Raw genomic sequence first — 25,767 nt, forward strand, 5'->3', positions numbered from 1 at the left:
CTCTCCGGGTCCACCCCTGCTACCTCCCTGCCTGGCCCGTCCCTAGCTCCGAGGGGCTCACACTGCACTTGCAGGAACACTTTTTCCGACGTTCCCGGGCCCACGTCATTGGAGACCCTACAGCAGTACCTCCCACTCTGGGACTTGGTCACTTCGTGCAGGGTTAGCGTGAGTGTATTCTGCTCCTTCAGCGGGGTGCCATCCTTGAGCCAGGATACCGTCGTGTACTCCGGGTTGCTGCTGTTGACCTTGCAGATCATGGTCACAGAGTCCCCCTCCCTCACTATGGCTTCACTGGGAATGACCTCGATCTCCAACTTTGGGGTGTCTGAAGGAGCAGAGGGGCAGTCAGGGAGGGGGCGGGGAATTCTCAGAGGGCAGAGGGTGTGGAAAGTGCTTTTATTCTGACAAAGTGGTGACCTGCCAGTCCCTTCACCCAGGTGATGGTCACGGCCTCCTAACTCAGCTCTCAGCTTCCCCCTCCCACTTCCTCCTCCTGCTAGTCTCCACCAGCAGCATGCAGGGTTCCTAACACCATCCACCAGACCTCACCAATCCTGCTGGAAACCATGAGTGGTTTCCGTGCTTTGCATAGAATCCCAAACCCTCACCTCAGCCCTCGGGATCCAGAGTCCTGCTCCATCTCCTGCCTCCTGTCCTGCTCCATCTCCTGCCTCCTGTCCTGCTCCATCTCCTGCCTCCTGTCCTGCTCCATCTCCTGCCTCCTGTCCTGCTCCATCTCCTGCCTCCTGTCCTGCTCCATCTCCTGCCTCCTGTCCTGCTCCATCTCCTGCCTCCTGTCCTGCTCCATCTCCTGCCTCCTGTCCTGCTCCATCTCCTGCCTCCTGTCCTGCTCCATCTCCTGCCTCCTGTCCTACCATGTGGCCCTCAGAGGCCGTGAACTTCAGCCTCTGAGGTCCTCCCACTCCCAGCTTCTGCCTCAAAGCTTTGAACCTGCTCTTCTCTTTCCCTGAAATCCTCCTGTCACAAATATTTGCTGGCCTCAGCCCCTTCCTCCATTCCAGTCAGCTTAAGTGCTCACCTTCTTAGAGAGGTCTCCCTCCATCACTCCCCTCTCCCGGCCTTATTTTTTCCCTAACACACATATCACTACCTACAATAGTGTTGTATATTTCTTTGTTAACATTGCTTTGTTCCATATTCTAATGTCTTGGCTCATGCTCTGTATTTCTTTGTTAATCCATTTGTTGTCTGTCTCTTTCACTGCAGCGCCGGCTCCGTGTGGGGCAAGAGCTTTGCTCACTGCTGTACCCTGCCCCCACCCTGTGCCCCCCACTGGCAGCCGTAATAAGGCCTGGTGCCTAGTAGGTTCGTGATATATATTTATTGAATGAATGAGGCACAAGATAATGATGCGAAAAAAATTCCCACCAAGAGGAGAACAAAAAGACCTAACCAGATAATCCCCAAATCATGTCATGGCTTGAGGATGGACCGTTTTATTCTGTTAGGCTAAAGCAAATCTGTTTCCCAAAACACCAGGGCTGACTAGGCGGTGTGACCGGGGTTGGAGGACGGCACTGTCTGTGCAGGCTTCTGGGTGCCCTGGGTGTGTGCCCCCTGCAGGGCTGGGGAGAAGGTGACACAGACCTTGCCCTTCCCATAGGCACGTCGGGGAGACTCACGCTTCACGTTCAGCTGCACCGTGTCTTCGGAGAGGACCTTCCCGTCCACATCGTGAAGCTCGCAGGTCACGATCTTCCCATGGTGACTCCACTGTGGCGAGAACTTGAGCTCACTCTGGGTGAAGACAGACTTGGTGCTCAAGGAGGTCGAGGTGACAGCAGTCTGCCTCATTGGAACCCTCTCTAGTAACCACTGCAATTTGATCTGATACCCATAGCAGGAGAAATTCAGCGAGCAGGTCAGAATGACTTCCTGGGATTCTTGAAGTTTTGGAGGGAGCTGGATATGAGGTGGAAAAGGTCTTTCTGCAAAAGAACAGAGTCCATGCTGGAGCCTGGGGGACTGAAGACGTGAGCGTACACCTGGCTTTAGATGTCCTGTCCCAAATCACCCCTCAGGAACCCCTTGCCACTTCATTCCACCTCTCTCCAGTCCTGCTTTTTTGTTGTTGTTGTTGTTTGTTTTTGTTTTTGTTTTGTTTTGTTTTTTTTGAGATGAAGTTTCCCTCTGTCACCCAGGCTGAGGTGCAGTGGCGCGATCTTGGCTCACTGTAACCTCTACCTCCCCAGTTCAAGTGATCCTCCTGCCTCAGCCTCCCAAGTAGCTGGGATTACAGGTGCCCACCACCACGCCCAGCTAACTTTTTGTATTTCTAGTAGACACAGGGTTTCGCCATGTTGGCCAGGCTGGTCTTGAACTCCTGACCTCAAGTGATCCTCCTGCCTCGGCCTCCCAAAGTGCTGGGATTACAGGTGTGAGCCACCATACCCGGCCTCATATTTTTTAGAGCCAGGGTCTTGCTCTATCACCCAGGCTGGAGTGCAGTGGCACAATCCTAGCTCACTGTAGCCTTGACCTCCTAGGCTCGAGCAATCCTCTCACCTCAGCCCCCTGAGTAACTGGGACTACAGGCATGTGCCACCACACCTAGCTTGTTTTTTAAACATTTTGTAGAGACAGGGTCTTGCCATGTTACCCAGTCTGATCTCAAACTCCCGGGCTCAAACGATCCTCCAACCTCAGCCTCCCAAAGTGCTGGGGTTAGAGGCGGGAACCACTGCACCCAGCCCAGTCCTGCTTTTCTCCACCTTGAATCACTTTTGCTCACTTGAAATCCTCTCTGAAAGGCCTTGACCACACTAAACCTCCTTGGGAACTGTAATCCACTCTTTTTTCATGCTCATTGCCAGATGTCTACTTTCTGAATGATTGTAAAGTTCTATTCCCACCACCTCTAAGTGAATTCTATCAGTTTAGTTCACAGGCTTTTCAGCTTTGACAAACTTGTGTTGGTTTCATGGCTTCCTTCAGTACTACAGCCACCCAAACACCACATTCCTTTAGTGGGGTGGGTCTGTGTGCACCCAGCCTCAGCTCTCCCCAAGGCTGGACCACCTCCTTCAGACAGCGGGGTCTGAAGCTGCATTGCTCACCCCAAACTTAAGGCTGCTTAGAACTGCCCATCCAGGAAACGGTGTGGAACGGAGTGCCCACACTCTCTATGGCAGGGGCCCCTCACACCTGTGTTTTATGGGTCAAAGCCACGCCTACATGTGCAGTGCTATAACTGAGCTTATAACTCAGTTATACTGAGCTTACAACAATTTTATGTTATACAAATTGTAAGATGTTCGTTTTGCTTCTTTTCTTTTCTCTTTGTCCTTTTCTTCCTCCATGCACGATTAGTTACATTTGGTCATTTCAGTAGCAGGCAACCATTAATTCACTAATAATTGTTTAACTTACATCCTGAACCCCTGGCAGCTGCCTGCAAGATAAATGAACTTGTCTCTCTTTCAAAGAACAATGATCCTTAGGTCACACAGACCTCCTTGATGACATCCAGAAATTTGATGAGCCGAGAGGCACAACAGCTTTAATGATCGGGAGGTCACCTCCTACACACCTACTTTACTCATAAAAGCCCCCAGTAACGCTCAAAGTCAGGTCAGATTTGAGAGTTTCTCTCTTCTGCCCCCTCGCTTTGGCTAAATTAAATAATCCTTTCTCAGCTTCTAGGCACTGATGTGTCAGTGTTTGGCTAACTACGCATCGGGAGCTCAAACCTGGCCTGTGGGGTTCAACGACAGTGTCATCTAACCTTGAAGAGCTCATGAGAACTTGCCATGAACATTAACACACTGAGAGATTTCACTGGAAAATCTAGATTTCCATCGTCTCTTGAAAAACCAGATCAGGCCAGGTGCGGTGGCTCACGCCTGTAATCCCGATGCTTTGAGAGGTTGAAGCAGGAGGATTGCTTGAGACCGGAGTTCAAGACCAGTCTGGGCAACACAGGGAGACCCATTTCTACAACAAATTAAAAAGTTAGCCGGGCATGGATGGTGGCATGCACCTGTGATCCTAGCTACTTTGGAGGTGGGAGGGATAGCTTGAGCCCGGGAGATCAAGGCTGCAGTGAGCTGAGATCGCACCACTGCACTCCAGCCTGGGTGATGACAGTGCGAGACCCTGTCTCATAAAAAGGGAAAGGAAGGGGAAGGGGAAAAGAAGAGAAAAAAAGTTAAAAATTATTTTATGGTTTTTATAACACAGGTTCAGTTATGGCACTGCACATGTAGGGGTGGATTTGACTCATCAAACACAAGTCTGGGGCCTCTGCCCCAGCAAGTGTGGTTGCTCCGTTCCACACACAGTTTCCTCTATAGGGAGCTCTGAGCAGCCCTAAGTTTAGGGTGAGCGATGCAGATTCAGACCCCGCTGTCTGAAGGGGGCAGTCCAGTCTGGGAGAGAGCTGAGGCTGGCTACATGCAGACCCACCCCACTAAAGGGATGCGGTGCTTGGATGGTTACTGTACTAAGGCCAAACACGAGTTTGTCACAAAAGCTGAAAAATACATGGTGAGAAAGAAAGAGAGAAAGATCAGGAAATCCGACAACCTTGGAATCCAGGTCTCAGAGGGGCAAGAACTGAGGGTCAGTTGGGACATTCAAGGTCCCGCAGCTCCGACTAGTGCTGACGCGTTGCCATCATCACCCGCTGGCGTCCCCTGCCTGAGCTCTGCAGGAAGCTCGGTTTGTGAGCTCTCTGCCAGCAGTCAGGTATTTCCTGCCTCCCACTCACCCCTGCCCAGAGCAGAAGACCCGCTCCCCGAAGGCCTTACCAGAGACATTGAGGTGTATTTTTTCCATCCATTTCTCAGTCTTGGACTCCATCCTCAGCCCCAGCTGACCACTGTCATTGACGTGCACCGGGTGGATACTCAGTGTGCAGTTGTTGTTATTCTTGTCCCCCAGGAATTGCACCCTTTTCTGCCCTGAAGGAACCTTCCCATCCTTTGTGCTTTCATAGAGTCTGGTCCCTTCGAACTTCGAGATGTTCTTGTTATACTCAGGATTGTGGAACAGGATGAAGCTTTCCAGGGCACCATCTAGGACTCTGTAGGTGCAGGGGACCCAGACGCAGGCCCCCTCCCAGGCGTAGAGGGTTTCAGGGTGATCAATATTCCATTTACTTGAGTCAGAGAAAGCCAAGTATTCTAGAACTCACCACAGTGATCAGAAAGCATTACTGAGGGGGGCATGAGAGCCTTCTTTGACAAATTATTCTTTATTTTAAAATTTGTTTAATTTTTAATTCTTTTTAGAGATAGGGGTCTTGCTAAGTTGCCCAAGCTGGCTTCAAACTCCTGACCTCAAGTGATCCTCCCACCTCAGCCTCACAAAGTGCTGACATTTCAGCCATGAGCCACTGCACCCAGTTGAGAACTTTCCAAAAACTAAAGAATTCTCTCTGAAGATAGTGGGAGAAATACAGAGATACACAAAGACAGCAGGATGCAATGAGAGAAGCGTATGTATATATGGGAAACATATATATTTGTATGTACATTTATCTATACACACTGCCACCCCCACCCTACCCTATGTTGACACCTCTCTGCCTGGGTCTTTCCTCCTCCTCCAGTGCCCACTGATAGCCCAGAACCCCAGTACTGGCCCAGGCCACAGTCCTTACCCAGGAGCAGGAGCCAGGGGCCGAGGAGATGCATGGTGTCGTGTCTGGGTGGAAGCCTGAGCAGGGGAGAGTTTGTCTTTGAGCCATCTGGCCACTTACTTCTTCCACATGGCTTTTCTTGCTCACCCACTGAGCTCCAACCCTTCCCCTGGATCTGGTAGGACTGGGTCTGGTTGCATTACGGGGATGTGGCATTTGAGATGCTCACGGAGTTCTTTCCTTTTTTTGAGACAGAGTCTTGTTCTGTCTCCCAGGCTAGAGTGCAGTGATGCAATCTCTGCTCACTGCAACCTCTGCTTCCCAGGCTCAAGCACTTCTCTGGCCTCAGCCCCCCAAGTAGCTGGGTAAAGGCAGGTGTCATCACGCCTGGCTGATTTTTGTATTTTCAGTAGAGATGGGGCTTCACCATGTTGGCCAGGCTGGTCTTGAACTCCTGACCTCAGGTGATCTGCCAGCCTCGGCCTCCCAAAGTGCTGGGACTACAGGCGTGAGCCACCACTTCTGGCCGGGAGTTTTTTCTGGGTATGCTGTGCCTCTCCTTCAAACTGAGAGCCCGGTGAGGGCAGCCTCTCTCTCTTCCCAGAACTCCTTCCTTCCTTCCTTCCTTCCTTCCTTGCTTCCTTTTTTCCATCCATCCATTCATCCATCTCTAATTTGACAAACTTCCTGCCTGGCTCGCAGGCTTTGAGTGGCACCAGACCACTGAGTGCCTTGAATGCCAGGCCCCGGATAACATGGAGCTCTCTCTGGTGCTACTCATCAAGGATTATACTCAGGGACAGACATGGTCAAAACTTGGTTTGAAAGACCAGGCAAAAAGGAATTCTAAAACCAGTAACAAAGTATGGGTGAGCCAGGCGCAGTGGCTCACACCTGTAATCCCAATACTTTGGGATGCCAAGGCAGGCAGATCGCTTGAGGTCAGGAGTTCAAGACCAGCCTGGCCAACATGGCAAAACCCCATCTTTACTAAAAAATGCAAAAAATTAGCCGGGCGTGGTGGCACACACCTGTAATCCCAGCTACTCGGGAGGCTGAGGCAGGAGAATTGCTTGAACCTGGGAAGTGGAGGTTGCAGTGAGCCAAGATCGTGCTACTGCACTCCAGCCTGGGTGACAGAGCCAGATCCTGTCTCAAAACAAAAACAAAACAAAAAATAAAGTGTGACACCAGGAGAGCATTTTGAGGGGTCTGGAAGGTCTCTGGAGAATGCCCCACAGGCCAGGTAGGAAACGTAAATCAACCAAGTGGGGACAAAGGTTGTACCTCCTATAAAGGTGGTAGCTGTCTCAGTTCCAGTCAGTTATTGCCAGACAGAACCTGAGCTCAGCACTGTCTGATCTTCCACTGTTTTAAGAGAAGTAAGAAGCTAAACTTCTATGTGGAATGACCTACTTAAAAAGAAAAATAGACCAAGGAGAAGTGGCCATTGTAGGAGGATTACTTGAGGTCAGGAGTTTGAGACCAGCCTGGGCAACATAATAAGACCACGTCTCTACAAAAAAAGTTTAAAAATTAGCCAGGCATGGTGGTGCACACCTGTGGTCTCAGCTAATTAGGAGGCTGAGGTGGGAGGATCAGTTGAGCCCAGGAGGTCAAGCCTGCAGTGAACGGTGATCTCCCCACTGCACTCCAGCCTGGGCAATAGGGCATGACCCTGTCTTGAAAAAATAAAAAATAAAAAATACATAAACTAAAAATATGCAGAGCTGGTCAAACAAAACCTATCTGTGGGTTAGGTTCTGCAATTGCTGCCCATCTTTCTCTCTTTCTCTGCAATGAGCTTATCCTCCACCATCCCTGACCTCTGCATAGAGTTATATTTACATAGAGTTAAATTTAAGTCCCAATTTACATGATCGTGGCCCTCTGTGCTGGCCCCCGGGGACCCCGAAGGATGTGACAGCAGAGTGTGTCTCCGGTCTCAGCACCAACCCAAGTCCCTCCCACTCACCTGCCAACATTTCCCACGCATCAGTGTTCCTCTCTCTCTCTGTGTTTGTCTCCTCGGGCCACATGGCTCATGCCGAGGGCTGCCGGGTATCAGTTCATGGGTGTGGGGAAAGCTAAGCTGCTTGTGGACAGCAGGAAGGGGGTCTGGCTTGACCTGAGCATGAATTTGGGGTGCAGGGTCTGAAGCTGAGGCAGATTCCCCAGGCAGAGTTGACATGAGCCCTGCAAGTGCTCATAATGTCACATGCAAAAAACATCTTCAAGGTCACATACACTTGAGAAAGGCAGGGTTAAAGAGTTAAGTAAAATTATTATTATTATTATTATTATTATTATTATTATTTGAGACAGAATCTCATTCTTCTGTCATCCAGGCTGGATTGCTGTGGTGTGATCTCAGTTCACTGCATCCTCTGCCTCCAGGGTTCAAGTGATTCTCCTGCCTCAGCCTCCTGAGTAGCTGGGACTACAGGCATGTACCACCACACCTGTCTGATTTATTTGTTTGTTTGTTTGTTTTAGTAGAGATGGGGTTTCACCATGTTGGCCAGGCTGGTTTCAAGCTCCTGACCTCAGGTGATCCCCCCAACTTGACCTCCCAAAGTGTTGAGATTACAGGCGTGAGCCACCGCACCTGGCTTAAGTAAGATTCTTTATTGCAGAGCTTTAAAAACCTTTTAGGAAACTCTATCTATACCATTAATCTCTAGGTATGGGGATTAGAGTATAGTATAATACATTGTCCATACTTCTTTGACCATGGGATCTATTTTACATGTTTCATAAAAAACTTTGCAGGGTTGCAGGACCAGTGTTCTTTGAAATCCCCTTAAGGTTACCTAACGGGTAACAAGGGCTGTGGCAAGGAATAGACTCTGTTTCCTGCAGCCGACACTTGCCTCCAGGAGCCAGGCCATCGTCCCTCCTCTGCTGGCACCCTCCAGCCACACCCTGCCCTGGGCCGGGCTGGAGCATCCCAGCATGAGTGGGAGGTGAGTGTCTCCAGAGCAGGGCTGTGTGCTGCCTCAAGGAGCTCCAGGAGTCTCTGGAGCACAGGAGTAGGGCCCCAGGCCCGGGAATTGGAAGGCTGAGGGTGGGGTGGAGGTTAGGGACAGCAGTTATTATGCACAGAGGCTCAGGACAGGGCCATGCTGTACAGACCTCCTCAGTCCAGGCCTGTTGAGGGCCTTGCAGAACCTTGGGGCCGGCCTCCCTGGCTTCTTCTTCCCTCCTAGGCATCCAGTAACCTACCCTACTCTCAGAAGACTCAACAGGCCTGGCAAGGAGGATGCTCAAGACAGGGGTCTGTCTACAACCTGTTGTAACACAGATAAGAGAGAGCCAGGGAGGTCCCCGCTGTATTCCCAGCTCTGGGAGGTATGCCTGGCCTATAACTGCTGTTCCATAATAATTTGCTTGTTGAATGCAAAATAAAAGCAAAATGGTTTTTACCTCTTTCCGCGTGTCTTCCCTCTTCAGGGACCCTGGCAGCATCTGAGAGCAAAAGGAGAAGTACAGTAAAGTCTCTGGTGACAGAGGTTTCCCCTCCATGGCCACACCCCCTGCTTCTCTATGGCTCTGAGGGGGACCAAGTAGCATCATGATCCGGGGAGTGGGGAAAAGAGACGAATGAGGGGGATGCGGGCTCGGAGTCAGATTGGAAGACTCGAGTATGTATGGGCAGTTCTTCCTTTCAGTATGTGGGTTTGCAATATCAGATCAGTTTCAGAATGGGCTCCTCCACAACTCCCCCTCTACCCAGCTCTCAAGAAATGCGAATGACTCAAGTCAAGCAGGAGAACTGGAGCCCGCTGAAAATGGCACAGGCCCACCTGAAAGTATTTGTAGTTTAGTGACACCATCCACTTATTACCATTTCCACTCTTTTCATCAGAGGCGTAAGTGGTGGGGAATCTGACCACCTACACTGAAGCCCCCAAAGGTTGAGGGAGGAGCACATAGATATTGAGGAGGAAAAAGATATCTCGGCTGGGAGCGGTGGCTCATGCCTGGAATCCCAACACTTTGGGAGGCTGAGGTGATGGATCACTTGAGGTCAGGAGTTCGAGACCAGCCTGGCCAACATGGTGAAATGCCGTACCTACTAAAAATACAAAAAATTAGCTGAGCGTGTTGGCAGGCGCCTGTAGTCCCAGCTACTCAGGAGGTTGAGAAGGAGAATCACTTGAGCTCAGGAGGCGGAGGTTGCAGTGAGAAGAGATCGCATCACTGCACTCCAGCCTGGGCAACAGAGTGAGACTCTGTCTCAAAAAAAAAAAAAAAAAGAAAGGAAAAGAAAAGATATCTTGTAGGGCTGGGCATGGTGGCTCACGCCTGTAATCCCAGCAGTTTGGGTGGCCAAGGTGGGCAGATCGCCTGAGCTCAGGAAATCAAGACCAGCTTGGGCAACCTGGTGAAACCCCATCGCTACTAAAAAAAAAAAAAATCCAAAAATTGGCTGGGCATGGTGGCAGGTGCCTGTGGTCTCAGCTACTCAGGAGGCTAAGGCAGGAGAATCACTTAAGCCTGAGAGGCTGAGGTTGCAGTAAGCAGATCGTGCCGTTGCACTCCAGCCTGGGTGACAGAGCCAGACCCTATCTCAAAACAAAACAAAACAAAAAAAACTAAAAAAGGTATCTTGTAGGAAGTGTTATTGAATGGAGAGTCTTGAGGCTGAAACCTCATCACGTTTATAATCTTGTAGCCAGCGAGTGTCTCAGGAGCAGAACAGATAGCAGTGGAAGCCATGCACATCCTATAGATGATGAGGGATGCGCTGAGAGGTCTTCACTCCAGCACCACTGCCCTCCACAGGCAGCTGGCCATAGGGAGGGAAACAGAGAGAGGGAAGAACACCTTCCAAAAGCACCGATGGGGCTGGGTGTGGTGGCTCACACCTGTAATACACTTTGGGAGAGCGAGGCAAGAGGATCGCTTAAGGCCAGAAGTTTGAGACCAACCTGAGCAACACAGCAAGACTCTGTGCAGCTACCCAACAAAAACAAAAAATGAAAAGTAGCCGGGCATAGTGGCATGTGCCTGTGGTCCAAGCTACTTGGGAGGCTGAAGCAGGAGGATCACTTGAGCCTGGGAGTTTAAGGCTGCAGTAAGCCATGATAGCACCACTGCACTCCAGCCCAGGCAACAAAGTAAGACCTTGTCTCAATGAATAATAAATAAATAAAATGAACAAAAAGCAGTGATGTTCTGGAAAGATGGAGTAGATGTATTTATTTATTCTGCCAAGTATAACTGAAAACCTTGAACATGACAAGATAAGCATAAGAAGACTGAAAGATGGAGAGAAGCAGACTGGTTAGGGACCTCGAGACTTAAGGAACGGTGGTGAATTCCCTGGGATTTCTCTTTGCCTCATATATCTCAGGGTGAATATTGAAGAAGCCAACAACTGAAAATGCCAAGGGGCACAAACAAAACAAGTCCCAACAAAACAAGTTCTAGCAAAACTATGATTTTCTAGCCAAAGAACAAGGAAAGGGGCATCCTAGAAAGACAGAGCTCTTTTAGTCAATATCTGCTCTGCTCCTGCCAAGTTCCATCCTCACCCCTGTCAGCAAAGGCTGGGTGGGAAACCTGGACTTTCACCCTCACCAGGCTGTAACAAAGAACCCTAGCCCACTCCCATACTCAGTCGGAGTGATGCCAGAGTTGGAGCTGGGACCTTCACCCCTACTGGGATCACCCTCTCCCAGTGTGGTGTTGGTGGAGACCGTGTGGGCAGCCTGGATATCCACAGCCACCCCAATGCAGAAATGAGGCCTTTCCCCCACTCCCACTGGAGTAGTGTCAGAGGGGGCCTAGTGCAGAGTTGAGACTTTCACCACCACTCAGTGGTAACAAGCGCCACTCTCTCTCTCTCTGACACACACAGTGTCAATGAAAGCCACATAGGGAGCAGTAATGAAGCAACCCTCCCACTCCCAGCCTGGGAGTTGTCGTGGATTCCTAGTGGGGAACCTGAACTTCCACCCTTACCTAACAATAACATAGAGGCCTCATCTCTCCTAATCCCCCAGGTTCAAGAAAGGCTGAATGGAGAACCTGGACTTTTATCCCTGTCTGGAAGCAATGAGGCAGTGCCCCACTTTATTTCGCTGGAGCGGTATAAAGGGAAGCCCGCTAAAACAAAAGATTTAAATAAGATCCAGAGTCTTATAACATAGTGCCCAGAATATCCTGACTTCAATGGCAGATCACTTGTCATACTAAGAATCAGGCGTTCTCAGACTGAGTAACAAAAGATAATTAACAGACACAAGCATCAAGAGGACACAGATGTTAGAATAATCTGACAAAGATTTTGGAGCAGCCATCATAAAAATGTTTCACTGAGAAATTATAAACGTGCTTGAAACAAATAAGGTAATAAAAAGTATCAGCAAAGAAATAGAAAATATAAAGAAGAACCAAATGGAAACTTTAGAACTAAAAAATACAAGAGCTGAAATAAAAACCATAATGGATTGGCTCAATAGCAGAATGGAGAGTGTAGAAGAAAGAAGCAGTGAAACAAAACATATAACAATAGAAATTACCCATTCTGAGCAATGGAAAGAAAATAGATGAAAGGAAATGGAACAAAGCCTCAAGGACATGTGTAACTATAATAAAAGAAGATCTAACATTTTGTCATTGAAGTCCCAGAAGGGGAGGTAAAGGAGGGTGGGCCTTAAAAAAAATTCCAAGAAGTATTGGCTGCAAATTGTCTTCATTTGACAGCATACATGCACAATATACATCTATAGATTCAAGAAGCTGAGTGCATCACAAACAGGATAAATCCAAAGAAATTCATGCCAAGACACATCATAGTCAAACTTCTAAAAACAAGAGGCAGAGAAAATTCTTGAAAGCAACCACATAAAAATGACACATTACCTATACCAGGAAGACTGTTCAAATAACAGTGGGTTTCTCATCAAAAACTATGGAGTCCATAAGAAAGTGACACAATATTTTTCAGGTGCTCAGAGAACTGTCAATCTGGAATCAGTCCTGTATCTAATGGAAATACCCTTCAGGAATGAAGGGGACATCAAGACATTCTCAAACGAAGGAAAACAAAGAGAATTTTTGTTCAACACGGACCTACCCTAAAATTATGGCTAAAGGCAATTCCCTGAACAGAAAGGAATTAATTTTTTTAAAAAAGGAATCTTGGAATACCAGGATGGAAGAAAGAACACTTGTTGAATGCAAAAAAAGAACAAAATGGTTTTTACCTGTTTCCTCATATCTTGCCTCTTCAGGGACCCTGGTAGCATCTGAAAGTAAAAGGGAAAGTACAGTAAAGTCTCTGGTGACAGAGGCTTACCCTCCATTGCCACCCCCTGCCTCTGGAAGAGCAAACCTATGGGTAAATACAATAGACTCTTCTTTTCCTCTAGAGTTTTCTAAATTACGTTTGACAGTCAAAGCAAAAACTGTAACACTGTCTAATTCTGTTCTCAGTGTATGTAGATAAAATATTTAAGCAATTATCCTATAAATGGGAGAAGAGAAAGGGTTGTAAAGGGAAGTAACTGGTAGAGTGTTGAAACCAGTAGACTCTGATAAATTATGTATGTTGTAATACCTAGAGCAACCTATAAAAAAGCTATACAAAGTAATATACTCAAAAACACTACAGATAAATCAAAATGGAATTCTAAAAAACTGTTCAAGGAACTCACTAGAAGCTGGAGAAAAGAAAAAAGAATAAAAGAAAATAAAAAATAAAATGACACACATCAGCCTTAGCATATAAGTGATTACATTAAATGTAAATGGCCTAAATAAATGCTGTTTACAAGAAAATAGCTTGAAGGCTAGATGCAATGGCCCACACCTATAGTCTCAGCACTTTGGGAGGCCAAAGTGGATGGATCACTTGAGGCCAGGAGTTCAAGACCAGCCTGGCAAACATGGCAAAACCCTGTCTCTACTAAAAGTACAAAAAATATTTGCCAGGCATGGTGGTGCATGCCTGTAATCCCAGCTACTCGGGAGACTGAGGTGAGAGGATTGTTTGAACCTGGAAGGCAGAGGTTGCAGGGAACCAAGATCATACCATTGCACTCCAGCCTGGGTGACACAGCAAGACCCTGTCTCAATAATAATAATAATAATAATAATAATAATAATAATAATAACAATAACAACAACAACAACAACTTCAAATATAATGATATAGGAGAGTTAAGCATAAAATAATGGAAATAGATATACCATGCAAAAAGTAGTCAAAAGAAAGTAGCAGTGGCTATATTAATAACAGATAAAGTAGACTTCAGAGCAAAGAAAATTACCAAGGCCAGAGACGGACATTATATAATGTGGGAAAAGTCAATCCACCAAGAAGACATAACCATCCTAAATATGTATGCACCAAACAACAGAGCTGAAAAATATATGAAGTAAAACCCAGTAGAAATAAAAAGAGAAATAGGCAGTCGGGCTCACACCTGTAATCCCAGCACTGTGGGAGGCTGAGATGGGTGCAATCAGGAGTTTGAGACCAGCCTGGCCAACGTGGTGAAACCTCATCTCTACTGAAAATACAAAAATTAGCCAGACATGGTGGTGAGCACCTGTAGTCCCAGCTACTGGGGAGGCTGAGGCAGGAGAATCACTTGAACTCAGGAGGTGGAGATTGCAGTGAGCTGAGATCGCACCACTGCACTCCAGCCTGGGTGACAGAGTGAGACTCCATCTGAAAAAAAAAAAAAAAAAAAAAGGAACAGGCAAATTCACAAACATAATTGGGAACTTCAGTATTCTCTCTCAACAATAGAACAATCAAGCAGAAAATCAACAAGAATATATAAGAACGCAATGACACACCATCAACCAACAGCATCTAATTGACATTCATGGAATTATCTACCCAACAATAGCATAATACACCTTCTTTTCAAGCATCTATGGAATATATACCAAGATAAATCATATGCAAGGTCATGAAACAAACGTCAGACATTTGAAATAACTGAAATTACGAAGAGTATGTTCTACTACCCCAATGGACTCAAATTAGATACCATAACGGAAAGTTAAAAGAAAAATCTTCAAACACTTGGAAACTAAACAAAGCACTTCTAAATAATCCAAGGGTCAAAGAAGAAATCGCAAAGTAAAATTTTAAAAATACATTGAATGGAATGAAAATGAAAATAGAACTTACCAAATTTTAGGAACCAACTAAAGCACAAGAGGGAAATTTATATCACTAAATGCTTAGTGATTTAGTGTCTGGCCAAGTGAAGCAGCTCACGCTTGTAATCCTAGCACTTTGGGAGGCCGAGGCAGGTGGATCATAAGATCAGGAGATCGAGACTATCCTGGCTAACACAGTGAAACCCTGTCTTTACTAAAAATACAAAAAATTAACCAGATGTGGTTGCGGGTGCCTGTAGTCCCAGCTACTTGGGAGGCTGAGGCAGGAGAATGACATGAATCCGGGAGGTGGAGCTTGCATTGAGCCAAGATCACGCCACTGCACTCCAGCCTGGGCGACAGTGTGAGACTCTGTCTCAAAAAAAAAAAAGAAAACAGGAAATGTCAAATCTATAATGTAAGATTCGATCTCAAGAAACTAGAAAAATAAGAGCACATTAAATCCAAAGCAAGCATAAGGAAGGATATGATAAAGAAAAAGGGAGAAAGCAATGAAATTGGAAACAGAAAAATAATAGAGAAAAGAAAATATCTTTTCAGATCAACAAAGTTGGCAACCTCTAGCAAGACTGACAAAAAAATAAAATAAAAATAGATTGCTAATATCAAGAATGAAATAGGGGATAGCACTACAGACCCTGCAGATACCAAAAAGATAATAAGGGAATACTATGAACAACTTTACATATATAAATTTGACAACTTAGATGAAATGGATCAATTCTTCAAAAAGTACAAACTACCACAACTCACCCAATGTGAGTTAGATAATTTGAATAGCACTATAACTGTTAGGTAATTTAACATGAGAAAAAGAAATCTTCAGACCTATATGGTTTCACTGGAGAATTCTACTCAACGTTTAAAGAAGAATTTACACCATTCCATATAATCTCTTTTAGAAAATATTAGAGGGAATGCTTCCTAACCCTTTCTATGAAATTAGTATTAACATTAAACCAAAAAAGGAAAGTACAGAAAAGAAAATTACAGGCCAATATTCCTCATGAATATAGATGCCAAATCCTTAACAAAATATAAGCAAATAGAATTCAGTAGTAGTCCAGGCGCGATAGCTCACGCCTGTAATCCCAGCATTTTGGCAGGCTGAGGCGGGAGGATCACTTGAGGCCAGGAGTTTGAGACCAGCCTGGGCAAAATAGTGAAACCCCTATCTCTACAAAAAGAAATGTTTTTAATTAGCTGGGCATGGTGGCACGTGCCTGTAGTCCTAGCTACCTGGGAGGCTGGGAGGGAAAAGGATTGCTTACACCCAGGAGTTTGAGTTTGCTGTGAGTCATGATTGCACCACGGCACTCCAGCATGGGTGACAGAGCAAGGCCTTGTCTCAGAAAAGGAAAAAAAAATCAACAATATATAAAAATAATTATATAGCACGACCAAGTGGGATTTATTCATTGCAGGGATGCAAGGCTGGTCTAACAATTGAAAATCAATCAGTGTAATCTTCCATATTAATAGGATAAAGAAGAAAAATCACATGATCATATCCATTGCTGTGGAAAAAGCATTTGATAAAATGAAACACCCATTTGATAAAATGAAACACCCATTAAAATGAAAAGATTTTAAAACTCTTTGAAAACTAGGAATAGAGGGGAAATTTCTTGACTTGATAACCTACAACTAACCTATAAAAACTACAGCTAGCACACTTAACTAACACTGCAGTCCTGAATACTTCTCCCCTAAGATCATAAACAAGACAAGGATGTTTACTGTCATCACTCCCATCAACATAATACTGGAAGTTCTAGACAGTGCAATAAGATAAAGAAAGGCAATAAGAAAGACATAGATCTGAAAGGAAGAAAGAAAACTATCTGTATTTGCAGACGACATGATGGTCTAAGTAGAAAATTCCAAAGAACCAAAAAAAAAACCACCTAAAAATAATAAGTGAGTTTCACACATTTACAGAATACAAGATTAACACAAAGATTAGTCACATTTCTTTATATTAACAATCAACATGTGGAAACCAAAATTTAAAATGCAATTCCATTTACAATGGCTAAAAAAATACTTAGATGTAAATTCAACAAAACACACATGACTTAAATACTGAAAACTACAAAACACTGCTGAAAAAAGTCAAAGAATACCTAAATAGAGAGACATACCATATTCATGGATTGGGAGACTAAACATAGTAAAGATATCAATTCTCCCAAAATTTGATACACATACAGATTTAATGCAATTACTACCATAATCCCAGCAAGATTTTTTTATAGATATAGGCAAGATTATTCTAAAGTTTACATAGAAGGAACTAGAATAGGCCAGGTATGGTGGCTCATGCCTGTAATCCCAGCAGTTTGGGAAACCAAGGTGGGCAGATCACTTGAGGCCAGGAGTTTGAGACCAGCCAGGGCAGTATAATGAGACCCCATCTCTACAAAACAAAATTTTTAAACAATAAATTTTTTAAAAAGAGAACTTAAAATTTTTTTTTTAATTTTAAATAAAAAATTTTAAAAAAGAGCAGTAAGAATATTGTTTTCTTACCTATGGGAAAAGCAAAAAATAGTAATAAAAAGAGTTAGAATGGAAACCATTTCTGAAAAAGAAGAATAAAGGGGGAAGAACCACTATACTTGATATCAAGGTTTATTATAAAGTAATATACAGTAATCAAAACTGTGTGGCCCTGGTGAAGATATAGATGCATCAATCCACTGAACAAACTAGAGAACCCACAAATAGACTCACACAAATATGGCCAACTTGTTTTTAACAAAGGAACAAAAACAATTCAATGGAGGAAAACGGTCTTTTCAACAAATGATGGTAGAGTAATTGGATATCCATAGACAAAAACATGAATCTCAACCTAAACCTCATACTTTCTATAAAAGGTAGTTTAGAGTGGAGCATAGATTTTCACGTAAAATGTTAAGCTATAAAACCTCCCGAAGCGCTGGGCGCCATGGCTCACACCCATAACCCCAGCACTTTGGGAGGCCAAGATGGATGGATCACCTGAAGCCAGGAGTTTGAGACCAGCCTGGCCAACATGGCGAGACCCTGTCTCTATTTAAAAATGCAAAAAAAAAATTAGCCAGTTGTGGTGGTGCGTGCCTGTAGTCCCAGCTACTCGGGAGGCTGAGGCAGGAGGATCACTTGAATCCGGGAGGTGGAGGTTGCAGTGAGCTGAGATCATGCCACTGCGCTCCAGTCTGGGCAACAGAGCGAAAATCTGTCTCAATTAAAAAGTAAAATAAAATAAATTTTTTTAAAAAAAACCTCTGGAAGATAACATAGGAGAAAATCTCTGAGACCTAGAGCTTGATGAAGCATTCTTAGACATGACACCAAAGGTATGATCCCTAAAAAAATCAATCCAACTTCATCAAAATTATTATTTTTTTTTTGCTTTGTAAAAGACCTAGTTAAGAGAATGAAAAGACAAATTACAGACTAAGAGAATATATTTGCAAACCACATATCTGACAAAGGACTCATATCTAGAACACATATATAAAGAACTCTCAATTCAACGTAGAAACGCCACATAAAAAAATCAGATAATCAATTAGAAGACTGGCAAAAGCCATAAAGAGAAATTTCAGCCAAGGGGATATATGGATAGAAACTAATTATCTAAAAAGATATTCAACATCACTAGCCTTTAGACAGGTTAAGACCACAATGAAATATCACTACTACACATCTATAAGAACAGCTAAAATAAAAGATAGTATCAAATACTGGAGAGGATGTACAGAAACAAAACCATTTATATATTGCTAGTGTGAATATAAAATTGTCCAGCCACTCCGGGGGAAAGTCTCAAAACAATTCCTCCAAAGATTAAGCACAGAATAACCATACACTCCTGCATCTCCACTCCTACGTATATAACCAAGAGAAACAAGAACATGTTCACCCAGAAACTTGAACACAAATGTTTACAACAGCATTACTCATGAAAGCCAAAAAGTAGAAAAAACCCACGTGTCCATGAAGAGATGAATGAATAAAGAAAATATGGGAGGCCTACACAATAAAATATTATTTGATAATAAAAAGGAATGAAGTACTGATAGATCCTACAACATGGATGAACTTTTTTTTTTCCCCGAGACCGAGTTTCACTCTTGTTGCCCAGGCTGGAGTGCAGTGGCGTCATCTCGGCTCACTGCAACCTCCGCCTCCCGGGTTCAAGCGATTCTCCTGCCTCAACCTTCTGAGTAACTGGGATTACAGGCATCCGCCACCACGAACAGCTAATTTTTCGTATTATTAGTAGAGACGGGGTTTTACCATGTTGGCCAGGCTGGTCCTGAACTCCTGACCTCAGGCGATCCACCTGCCTTGGCCTCCCAAAGTGCTGCGATTACAGGCATGAGCCACGGCACCTGGCCATGGATAAACTTTGAAAACATTAAGTGAAAGAAGCCAATCACAAAATGTCACATATTGTATGATTCCACTCATGTGAAATATTCAGAAAAGGCAAATCTATAGAGACAGAAATAGATACCGTGGTTGTGTAGGGCTGCGGTGGGGTGGGGAATGTGAGAGGAAATGAAGAGTGACTGCTAATGGATGTGAGATTATTTGGGGGGTGATGAAATGTTCTAAAACTGGTTGTGGTGAAGGTTGCATAACTCAGTGAATAGACTCAAAACCATTCAATTGGACATTTTATATGGGTGTGTTTTATGGTATGTGAATTGTATCTCAGCAAATCTGTTATGTATGTAGAATATATGTAATACATAACAGCTTTATATACAGTGTGTGCATATATGTGTGTGTATGTATATTGTGTATACATATATAATAAAAATCAGGTTGGGCGCGATGGCTCACACCTGTAATCCCAGCACTTTGGGAGGCTGAGGCAGGTGGATCACCTGAGGTCAGGAGTTCGAGACCAGCCTGGCCAACATGGCAAAACCCCATCTCTACTAAAAATACAAAAATTAGCAGGGCATGGTGGTGTGCACCTGTAATCCCAGCTACTCAGGAAGCTGAGGCAGGAGAGTCACCTGAGCCCGGGAGGCGGAGGTTGCAGTGAGCCGAGATCCCGCCACTGCACTCCAGCCTGGGTGACAGAGGGAGACTCTGTCTCTAAATAAATAAATAAATAAAAACCAGTCCAATTAGAAAATAGGCAAAAGACATGATAACACATGTCCCTGAAGAAGGTATATAGAAGGCAAATAAGTACATGAAAAGATGTCCCACATCACCAGCCATTAGTGAAATGCAAATTGAAACCCATGACAAGATACCGCTTTAGAACAGCTAAAATTAAAAAACCAATAATGACAACACCAAACACTGGTGAGGATGCCGTGAACTTGAATCATTCACACATGACCGGTGGGAATGCAAAATGGTCCAGCTACTCTGGAAAACAGTTTGTCAGTTTCCTGAAAAACTAAACAAAATATACCTACCAGATGACCCAGCAATTGAATTGCACTCCTGAGCATTTTATCCCCAAGAAACGAAAACGTATGTCCACACAAAAACCTGCACACAATTAATTATTCACAGCAGCTTTATTTGTAATAGCCAAAAACTGGAAACAGGCCGGGCGCGGTGGCTCACACCTGTAATCCCAGCACTTTGGGAGGCCGAGGTGGGCGATCACCTGAGGTTGGGAGTAATCCCAGCATTTTGCGAGGCCAAGGAGGGCGATCCCCTGAGGTCAGGAGTTCGAGACCAGCCTGGCCAACATGGTGAAATCCTGTCTGTGCTAAAAATACAAAATAAGCTGGGTGTGGTGGTACATGCCGGGAATCCCAGTGTAAAAAGTAAAGTAGAAGTTCCTCTTCAGAGACTCTCCTCCCCATCTAATTAAGAATAAATAGCTGGGCGCGGTGGCTGAAGCCTGTAATCCCAGCACTTTGGGAGGCCGAGACGGGCGGATCACGAGGTCAGGAGATTGAGACCATCCTGGCTAACATGGTGAAACCCCGTCTCTACTAAAAAATACAAAAAACTAGCCGGGCGAGGTGGCGGGCGCCTATAGTCCCAGCCACTCAGGAGGCTGAGGCAGGAGAATGGCATAAACCCGGGAGGCAGAGCTTGCAGTGAGCTGAGATCCGGCCACTGCACTCCAGCCTGGGCAACAGAGCAAGACTCCGTCTCAAAAAAAAAAAGAATAAATAGTAATTTCTCTTAGAAGCAAAATTTATTCAAAGATCTGTGCTAACATTCTTAAATATCTTCTAGCCGTAATAAAAAAATCAATGTACTCCCACAATTTAGCCTAAATATTTGCCCTAGCATGCTTATACTAGTTCAAGAAAGCATTAAGTCATAGTCTGTTCCTCTTCCTTATGTAGAAATGTTTTTACCTTTCTCAGCATTCCACAAGTTACTTCCTCCTTCTTTTTGCTCTCCTCTGCCTTTGCCTCTTTTAAAAAGTTTTAAGTTGCTAGCCAGTCAGGACAAATACAGAATGTGAGGTCCCGTTCCAGCCAATAGAAACCAGACACAGCAATAAAGCAGATGTGTCAAATTATAAATGACCCTGTCTCCTTTGTGCGGTGTACTTTTGGAGCAAAACCGCCAGCGAGTATACCCTTTCTGCAGAAAGTAAAAATAGCCTTGCTAAAGAAATGAAATTTATATTCAAGTGCTATTTCTTTACAGGACCAAAAAACAAGCATTTCTAACACAAGCTACTCAGGAGGTTGAGGCAGGAGAATTGCTTGAACCTGGGAGGCGGAGGTTGCAGTAAGCAGAGATAGCACCTGGGCAACAAGAGCGAGACTCCATCTCAAGAAAAAAAAACAAAACAAAAACAAAAACTGGAAACAACCAATGCGTCCTTCACTAGGTGAGTGGCTTAACAGATTATGCTACATCCATGCCATGGAGTACTACGCAGCAATAAAAATGAGTGAGATATGAAGAGGATACAGGCAACAACTTGGACGACTCTGAAGAGCGGTACAGAGAGTGAAAAAAGCGTCTCCAAGGATCACATGTGTTATAACATTCTTTTTGTTTGTTTGTTTTTTGAAATGGAGTTTCGCCCTTGTCCCCCAGGTTGGAGTGCAGTGGCTCGATCTCAGCTCACCGCAACCTCTGCCTCTCGGGTTTAAGTGATTCTTCTGCCTCAACCTCCCGAGTAGCTGCCTGACACCATGCCTGGCTAATTTTTGTATTTTAGTAGAGATGGGGTTTCACCATGTTGGCCAGGCTGGTCTCAAATTCCTGACCTCAAGTGATCCACCTGCCTCAGCCTCCCAAAGTGCTGGGATTACAGATGTGAGCCACCACACCCAAGCGTAACATTCTTGAAATGACAGAATGACAGAGGTGGAAAAGATGAAAAGTTGCCAGGAGTTAGGGATGGTGGGGGAAAGTGTTTGACTATGAAGGGCGTAGTACAAGGGAGGTCTTTGTAGTAACAGAATAATTCTGTATCTGGACTGCAGTTGTTGTTATATACATCCAGATGTGATAAAATGACAGAACTGTACACACACATTATACCAATGTCAAATTCCTGGTTTTGATACTGTCCTGAATGATTTAGTCGAAGTAACCATCAGGAGATGCTGGGTGAAGCACACACCAGACTTCTCTGTTCTATCTTTGCAACTTCTGTGAATCTATACTTATTTTTTTAAAAAAAGAAATTTAAGACAGAGTCTCCCCTCTGTCACCCAGGAAGGAGTGTAGTGGTGCGATCATAGCTCATTGCAGCCTTGAACTTGAGGTGGGCTCAAGCAATCCTCAGCCACCCGAGTAACTAGAACTACAGGCATCAGCCACCATACCCCGTTAATTTATTTTTTATTTTTTGTTGAGTCGGGGTCTCTCTACATTGCCCATTCTGGTCTCCATCTCTTGGCCTCAAGCAATCCACTTCCTCGGCCTTCCAAGATGCTGGGATTACAGGTGCCAGTCACCGCACCTGGCCGTAAATTTTTATTTTTTATTTTTTTAATTCCAGCAATCTCAATGGGGAACTCCAGGCCAGGTGGCCAGGTCGCCAGGTCCCAAAGGTCTCAGGCAGGGGACCCTTTGGGACTTGAATTCCTGCTCCTCACCTAGAAGGAGTAGCTGAGGTTTCTGCTGGCCACGGCGCCAGGTGTGGCTCATAGTCTTGTAACAGGAGGGGACTGGACAATGGGTCTGTGGACGTGTCTTGATTTCTGGAGGCCAAGGGCTGCATGGAGAAGGCAAGGGAGGAGGAGCACAACTCCTGAGAATGCAGCCTCGGCACTTTCACTCTTCCTCCCTGTCGTTCCTCCAAACAGGTCGTTGGTCTTTTTTGGTGACTTGACTATCACCCCCTTACCAGGGGAGCAGTGAAAGCAGGCAACGAACAGAGTCCCTGTGAGCCCTGGGTGGCCACTCCCTGCCTGGCTGTGTCCCCCTCACCACCCCCACCTCTGCCCAGGACGGTAAGATGGGAACAATGATAGTGCCTTCCTCACAGGGCTGGCGACAGCACACACAGGACACACTCAGCAACCTGAACATCTCATGACAAGCATGTGGTAAACAGACCTGGGTTCCAGTCCCAGGTCTGCCATGTGTTTGCTGTGACATCCGTCAGTTTCCCCTCCCAGGGTGATAATAAGATTGCCGTTACAACTTCAGGGCTGTGCTGTGACAGGTCCCCAGTCCTTACAGCACTTTGCACGGTGGCTGCTATGGAACGGGCTTTCTGTAAAAGTGAGCCGTCATTATTCCAGACATTGTCACGTACCCTGCTGACCCAGCACTCCCTGCAGACATTTAATTCACGCACCTCTGGCTACTCAGCCCCAGCCTGAGCTTCACAGAGAGGCCCTTTGGGACTAAACTGTCATTTCCTTCCCACTCCCCAGGCAGATCGAGCTCCAGGGTGGGAAGGGGTATTTGGCTCAGCTGCTACCAGACTTCTCTGTTCTAGCTTTGCAACTTTGCTAATTATTTCAAAATTAAAAGAAATGTTTTTTAAATTTGCGAGGTGAGGTTGTCACCTCCTGTTTAAGGAGCAGCCTGGAGTTGAGAGTGAGAAGAGTGGGGAAAGAAAGAGACTTGGCTACTTCTCCTTTTTTTTTTTTTTTTTGAGACCAAGACTCGCTCTGTCGCCCAGGCTGCAGTGCAATGGTGCAATCTCGGCTCACTGCAACCTCCGCCTCCCGGGTCCAAGCAATTCTCCTGCCTCAGCTTTCTGAGTAGCTGGGACTATAGGTGCGCACCACCATGCCTGGCTAATTTTTGTATTTTTAGTAAAGATGGGGTTTCACCATGTTGACCAGGCTGGTCTTGGACTCCTGACCTTAGATGATCTGCCCGCCTTGGCCTCCCAAAGTGGTGGAATTACAGGCATGAGCACCACAGTCGACCTTTTGTTTTCTTTTTTAGCGACCGAGTCTTACTCTGTTGCCCAGGCTGGCGTGCAGTGGTGCAATCACAGCTCACTGCAGACTCAAACTCCTGGGCTCAAATGGTCCTCCTGCTTCAGCCTCCTGAGTAGCTGGGACTACAGGCATGCGCCAATGTGCCCAGCTTATTTTTAAACATTTTTTTCCTACATATAATGTCTGCTGTGTTGCTTAGGCTGGTCTTGAACTCCTAGAAAGCACTTCTCAGCAGTGCAGTGCATCTCCACCCCTGGCCAGTCGCAAGAGCCCAGCCCTGCATGATCACCCACCTGCGGAGGAGGCTCTGGAGTGGCCAGTGCCGCTGGGAGCTCTTTCATCAAGGAGGATAATGGAGCTGCCTACCCCAGGCACCGTCCCAGGGACAGGGTGGGAGGCGGGCCAGGGATGGATCGGTCATCTCCGTCAGGAGTGACTCAGGAGGTCGGCAGACCGGGAGGGACAAAGAGACCCGTGTCATGACCATGGCCCGGTGCCTGGGTGTCCTCCCTCCCGCACATGGTGGCCCAGCCCTCCTGGCACGTGAGGCCATGAGACCTTCTCACCTCCCTTCCTGCCCGGCCAGCCCTCATCTCAGCATCTGCCCCCATCTCTCTGAGTCACTGTGTCATGTGTTCTGATTCTTCCTCAGCTTGGCATTTCACAGGGAGGGGGTGCCGTTGTCTTCCCTGTCCCTGAGGGCCTCCCTGGGCGTGAACTCGGCCGGAGTGGGTCACTCTTGCGTTCTCCACTGAACCTGCCCCTCGCGCTTTCTTCGACCTCTTAAGGAAGCAGCTGGAGTCACCTTTGACTCTTCAAGTGAGTCCTGCCACTTCCTCCTCCAAAATGGGTCCTGACCCCACCCCTCTCCCCATCTCCACTTCCTCTCTCTTGGACAATGGCCAGGGCCTCCCAGCCCTGTCCCTGCCTCCACTGGTAGCCTGTGTTCACTGTCCACGCAGCTGCCCGTGGGCCTCTGAAGCCTCAAGGCCTCCATCACACCCCCCGAGCTCACTTGTCCAGCGGCTTCTCAACGCGCTCTTTGAAAGCCCAAGTCCCCGGCTGGGCGCGGTGGTTCACACTTGTAATCCCAGCACTTTGGCAGGCAGAGGCAGGCAGATAACTTGAGGTCAGGAGTTCGAGACCAGTCTGGCCAACATGATGAAACCCTGTGTCTATTAAAATACAAAAATTAGCCAGGCGTGGTGGTGCGTGCCTGTAATCCCAGCTACCTGGGAGGCTGAGGCAGATGAATCACTTGAACCCGGGAGGCAGAAGTTGCAGTGAGCTGAGATCGCGCCACTGCACTCTGGCCTCAGCAACAGAGCAAGACTCCATCTCAAAAACAAAACAAAACTAGAATTAAATTCCACTGCTGGGTGGGGTGGCTCACATCTGTACTCCCAGCACTTCGGGAGGCTGAGGTGGGTGGATCACCTGAGGTCGGGAGTTCAAGACCAGCCTGGCTAACATGGTGAAACCCGGTCTCTACTAAAAATATAAAAATTAGACTGGCGTGGTGGTACATGCTTGTAATCCCAACTACTCAGGAGGCTGAGGCAGGAGAATCGCTTGAACCCGGGAGGCAGAGGCTGAAGTGAGCTGAGATTGTGCCACTGCACTCCAGCCTGGGCAACAGAGCGAGACTGTCTCAAAACA

General features: G+C 46.0%; 1 protein-coding gene across 7 annotated transcripts in view; it reads right to left on the minus strand.

The window, feature by feature from the left end:
- Positions 1-25,166, minus strand: part of CD22 (CD22 molecule) — a 34,639-nt gene extending 9,473 nt beyond the window's left edge. Inside the window, exons 1-7 of one of the 7 annotated variants that reach the window (XR_004052272.1) lie at positions 24,402-24,521; positions 23,267-23,426; positions 12,823-12,864; positions 9,032-9,073; positions 4,773-5,147; positions 1,647-1,952; positions 62-328 (exon numbers count right to left, since the gene is read on the minus strand). Coding sequence is in view for 6 of the 7 variants with exons in the window: in XM_030913730.1 (XP_030769590.1) it covers positions 62-328; positions 1,647-1,952; positions 4,773-5,147; positions 9,032-9,073; positions 12,823-12,864; positions 23,267-23,426; positions 24,402-24,449 (1,240 nt within the window). In the remaining variant the exon portion in view is untranslated. Of the gene's footprint in view, positions 1-61; positions 329-1,646; positions 1,953-4,772; positions 5,154-5,626; positions 5,683-9,031; positions 9,074-12,822; positions 12,865-14,762; positions 14,851-22,803; positions 22,923-23,266; positions 23,427-24,401; positions 24,522-25,123 lie in introns of those variants that run through there. The other 6 variants (XM_030913730.1, XM_030913731.1, XM_010369314.2 and 3 more) reach the window with 6 other exon arrangements.
- Between the last annotated feature and the right edge of the window lie 601 nt (positions 25,167-25,767).

The sequence above is a fragment of the Rhinopithecus roxellana genome, chromosome 12 (assembly GCF_007565055.1).
Source record: "Rhinopithecus roxellana isolate Shanxi Qingling chromosome 12, ASM756505v1, whole genome shotgun sequence".
Lineage (NCBI taxonomy): Eukaryota > Metazoa > Chordata > Mammalia > Primates > Cercopithecidae > Rhinopithecus > Rhinopithecus roxellana.